The 5,633-nt window shown below is 37.3% G+C and overlaps 1 protein-coding gene across 1 annotated transcript in view; it reads right to left on the reverse strand.

Moving 5' to 3' along the window:
* Fam179b (family with sequence similarity 179, member B) overlaps window positions 1–5,633 on the reverse strand; it is a 62,371-nt gene that overhangs the window by 37,583 nt on the left and 19,155 nt on the right. Inside the window, 1 exon segment of the mRNA XM_013012291.1 lies at window positions 2,073–2,338. Coding sequence (XP_012867745.1) covers window positions 2,073–2,338 — 266 coding nt within the window.

A 5,633-nucleotide genomic window follows, 5' to 3' on the forward strand; every position in this document is an offset into this window, starting at 1 on the left:
TCAGCTCAAGGCTAGCACTCTACCACTTGAGCCACAGCGCCACTTCCAGCTTTTTTCTTTTTGCTTATGTGTGCTGAGGAATTGAACCCAGGGCCTCATGCATGCAAGGCAAGCGCCCTACTACTGAGCCACCTTCCCAGCCCCGCATTTTAAAAAAATATTGATGAAAGAAAAAAACTTATCTAAAATGGTGGTTTTCAACAATTTCCCTCCTCAATCCACCTGATAAGAGCCTTGCATCAATCAGGTAGCAGCAGCTAATTTTTGCATGATTTTTAGGGCAGGCAGCAAACTAACTAAACATAATTCTGCTAAAACGTGGAACTTAAAGAGGAAATTCTAAATTCAATACAGGAGATTCAGTCCATAAATGAGGATATGAGCATATTATTTCAGTGAAATAATAGAGGAAATACAGAATCCTAAATGTTACAAGATAAACTTCTCTTACCAAATGTGTTTGAAAATTTTTTAAGGATGGTGCAACTTTAGGACTATACAAGACAAAATTTCATCTTCATTATAGGTCTAAAAGCTAAATACATGTTTTGAGTCTTCATGGGAACAGTTACTTTACCAAAGTCATTTCAAATTCACTTTGTAAATCTATTCTATTTTTACTTAGTTCATTACAATAGGGATTTCCTCCAAAAATTTTCCAAGTTCAAAGTTGCTGTTTAAGTTAAAAAATATGAAGAAAGCTGGGCGCCGGTGGCTCGCACCTGTAATCCTAGCTACTCAGGAGGCTGAGATTTGAGGACTGAGGTTCAAAGCCAACCCAGGCAGTAAAGTCAGAGAGAGTCTTATCTCCAATAATCCACCAGAAAACTGGAAGTGGAGTTGTGGCTCAAGTGGTAGAGCACTAGTCTTGAACTGAAGAGCTGAGGGTCAGTGCCTGGTCCAGAGTTCAAGCCCAAAGACCAACAAAAACAACAATAATCTCTCTCTCTCTCTGTTTTATATGTGTGTGTGTGTGTGTGTGTGTATGTGTATGTATATATATAGATATATACATACATATACATATATATATATATATATATATGAAGGAGAAAATTATGGAACAAACATCTAAGAATGGCACAAAAACTGCAGTTTAATTCTAGGACTTGCTAAAATAAAATGCCTCCTCAGAGGATCTCTGACTAAATTTGTCAGAGGTACTAATTCACTAAAGTGAGAGTAATTTTAATTTAGTTTTTAAGTATTTACTAATAGCAGTATATAAACAAGGTTCAAGATGAAATGAAAGGAAAATAAAATCAAAAGAATACCACCAAATATTAGAAATAATGGGAAACAACCGTAACTGATAAAAAGTACAAAATTATACAATTTTGGAAAACTTTAGTAATTATATCTGTCTATACCATAACACCTCTACTCCTGGATATTTGTCCAATATAAAGAGAAAATGGATTTCCTCAATCATATATCAGGATAACAAAGATGACCAGAATCAGATTAGGATCAACTTTTAAGACTGAGAGGTTGTAAAGGCAAACTGAAAAATTGACTTAATTGTTACACTTAAAAAAATAATTCTATTGAGATTGGGGAGCCAGGGCTCTAATTCCAGTCCTACTATAGGCAAGAAAGAGCTAGGATATGGAGTCCTGAGTTTCTGTATGATAATGAAAATAACATGATGTAAGATACAGTGGGATAACAGCGAGGTAAACATCCATGAATTAGAGGTAATTGGAGCTGTTCAGCTGTTCTAGGTTGCAGTTGGAGTTCTGTTCTCTCCAAATCCAAACTGAGGCTAAGCAAGGTAATCTGGATAAACTTCCCCACTGTCTCTTTTGTTTGTTTTTGCCAGTCCTGTGGTTTGAACACAGGGTCTGGGACACTATCTCTGAGCTTCTTTTGCTTACGGCTAGTGCTCTACCACTTGAGCCACAGCACCACTTCCAATTTTTCTGTTTATGTGATACTGAGAAATTGAACCCAGGCTTCATGCATGCTAGGCAAGCACACAACCATTAAGCTACATTCCCAATCCTTTAACATTTTAAACACTAGAAATGATTTTAAATCTTTTCCAAATATGTTTTAGAGGTCTAGATCACAATTTTTTTTAACATGGCAAAGAAATTAAATACATTGTTCTCTTCCCCTGGGGAGTTGTCGACAGGGAAGAAGTCAACGATTCTTGGCTGTAAACTCCACTTTCGCTGTAAGAGCTGATGTTTGGAGAGGAAGATCGAGATGGAGAGTCCAAGGTCAAGTCAAGTTTCATTGCAGAATCAGGACTTTCAATATCAGAAGTACTGCCACTCAGTTTTGCTCTTTTCTTAGCAGCACTATTACGAAGAGATCTAAGAGAGCTCTGCATCTAAGAGACAAAACATTCATGAGATAATATATTTACAGTAGCAAAAGTTATACTTAGATTTTTAAACTCTATTAACTCTCGAGCTAGCTACTCCTCAGTATATATTTGTATGTATGTATACATGATATAACAGTACAGATATTATTGTGGGTATCAATAAATTATCTACTAGGTTATAACTCCTTCTGAGGAACATTCTGCTACTGTGTATTAAATACCATGTATTAAACACAGGACACAATGACGGAACATATTAATTTATCTAATCACTGAATCATTAAATCAGAAAGTAGCTATATCAGAGTATAAAGTCAGACAGGGAACTGTTAATCTTAGCTGACTGGTGTGATTATGAAACTACTTAAGTCTTCTAGGAGAAGATTAACAAAATCAGTAGCTTTCTAAAGTGTTATGCTGACTTACATTCAGCTTGCAAGTGTTTAGAGTAACAGATCAAGGTATATAACTTCAGAAGCCAAGTATTTTTAGAAATGCACAGTAGAAATTATTGCCAATTTAATATATTGAGTTTTGTTCACATTAAATACAGAATCATAAACAATTTTAATGTTTCAACTCATAAGGTTAAGCATTCAGTGAAAATAATGTCTTCAATTAATAAAAACTTTTTTAAGTTTTTAAGTCCTCATACTTCAAAGGTAAATTCAGTATACCCTTAATGAAAGTATGGTAGTGGAGTATAGAGAAAATCATAGGAACATGGAATTCAGTGAGTTGGGTTTGAATCCTAGCCCTATCACTCACTTTTTAATCCTTAGCAAGGTTGAGTCACTTACATAAACACACATAAATTCAAGCATAAAAAATAAGATATTGTTGTCGGGTGCCAGTGGCTCACACTTGTAATCCTAGCTAATCAGAAGGCTGAGATCTGAGGATCACAGTTCAAAACCAGCCCAGACAGGAAAGTCTGTGAGACTCTTACCTCCAGAAAACCAGAAGTGGAGCTTTGGCTCAAGTGGTAGAGCACTTGTCTTGAGCTCTGGGACAGTCCCAGGTTCAAGCTTCACAACTGACCCCCCCCAAAAAAAAGATACTGCTTTATTTAACTCAGGAAGCTAGTGTGTAAATTAAATGAACTAATGAAAATGAAACAAACGTTATCAAGTACCAAGAAAATTTCAATGTAAAAGAGAACTGAAAAAACTTGGATTAATACACTTTCTTTTATGGCAAAAGACAAGTATGGTCCATACAATGTATAATGACTTTCTTAAAATTAACTCGCATCAAAGAGGCTTAACAGGAAGTGGCGCTGTCAAGTGGTAGAGCGCTGGCCTTAGCTGAAGAGCTGAGGGACAGTGCCCAGGCCCAGAGTTCAAGCCCCACGACCGACCCCCCCCACAAAAAAAAAATCACATCTTTTGGGGCTGGGAAGGTGGATCAGTGGTAGAGTGCTTGCCTTGCATGCCCGAGGCCCTGGGTTCCATTCCTCAGCATCACATAAGCAAAAAGAAAAAAGCCGGAAGTGGTGCTGTGGCTCAAGTGGTAGAGTGCTAGCCTTGAGCTGAAGAGCTGAGGGGCAGCGCCCAGGCCCAGAGTTCAGGCCCCATGACCGGACCCCCCCAAAAAAGAGGCTTAACAGTGACCTCTAAACAAGTAAAAAATATCATATTTGCAACTAGAAGGCAAGATAGGCCATTTGAAACAATCATACAGGATGATTCAACAGTTGAACCATTTTCCTATTAAAAGTTTACAAGGATGAATATCTAAAAATAATAAATTCTTTTTTTCTTTTTTTGGGTCCGGTCTTGGGGCCTGAGCTCTGAGTCTGGGCGTTGTCCCTCAGCTCTTCAGCTCAAGGCTAGCACTCTACCACTTGAGCCACAGCAGCACTTCCAGCTTTTTTCTTTTTGCTTATATGGTGCTGAGGAATCGAACCCAAGGCCTCATGCATGCAAGGCAAGTGCTCTACCACTGAGCCACCTTCCCAGCCAAAATAATAAATTCTTTTTTTTATAGAGAAATACTGATTTTAATTAGAATAAGGTAAACTCCAGGCATCCGTTATCTTTTGGTCAAATAATAAATTCTTAAATGTTTACTACTAATTATAAAAAAGTCACCTTTCAATTATCTACTAAAAGAAAAAGAACTAGTATTAAGTTATATAAAAATAATTCAAAAATGTATAAATTCAAGTAAAATGTATCAGTCACACAGAAAAATGATATTCCTCTGTTTCTTCCCTTTAAATAAATCTTCCTAACCTCACGGAATACCATGTGTTGTGAGGGAGGGAGAAACAAGATTATGGATTTTATAAACAATTACAAGTTGGAAAGAATAATCATTGAATTTCATGTTTCACAAGTTAACTCTGTATTACTTACTATCAAAGATACTTCTTTTTTTTTTTTTTTGGGTCCGGTTGTGGGGCCTGAACTCTGGTCCTGGGCGCTGTTCCTCAGCTCTTCAGCTCAAGGCTAGCGCTCTACCACTTGAGCCACAGCGCCACTTCCGGCTTTTTTCTTTTTGCTTATGGGGTGCTGAGCAATCGAACCCAGGGCCTCATGCATGCAAGGCAAGTGCTCTACCACTGAGCCACCTTCCCAGCCCCCAAAGATACTTTTTAAGTGAGTACGCATTGTATCATTGAACAACTATAAGTATGTAATGTTTACATCTTAAAAACAGGCTTGAGACCATAAAACATCTTAACTGTTTACAGATTTAATGTAACTTTTGACATGTAAAATGATTAAATGGAAGCACCTATCAAAGTAGTACTCTGGATCCAAAGAAAGACAACTACATTCTTTTTCTGATATATGTCTAGAAGCATTAAGTGTCAACACTGTGATAACACACAGAGTGATCTAGCATTTAAATGTGTGTACATTATTTTAATTTAGTAAAAAAAGAACTACACATATGAACAAAGTTCAGACTCAAGAATGTTTACTGCAGCCAAAATCAAAACCAATTGTTACTATAAATTATATAAAAACAATATATTAATATAAAAATGACAGACACAAAACATAAATGAATCTGAAGACCAGTTGCCTCTGGTAAAGCTCAGAAAGAAACTGGACTGAGGAAGAAACTATGTAAAACTTTATCTTAAAAATAAGAAATAGCCGGGCGCTGGTGGCTCACGCCTGTAATCCTAGCTACTCAGGAGGCTGAGATCTGAGGATCGCGTTTCAAAGCCAGCCTGGGCAAGAGAGACTGTGAGACTCCTATCTCCAATAAACCACCAGAAAAACCGGAAGTGGTGCTGTAGCTCAAGTGGTAGAGCGCTCGCCTTGAGCTGAAGAGCTGAGGG

The sequence above is a fragment of the Dipodomys ordii genome, unplaced genomic scaffold, assembly GCF_000151885.1.
Source record: "Dipodomys ordii isolate 6190 unplaced genomic scaffold, Dord_2.0 Scaffold16, whole genome shotgun sequence".
Lineage (NCBI taxonomy): Eukaryota > Metazoa > Chordata > Mammalia > Rodentia > Heteromyidae > Dipodomys > Dipodomys ordii.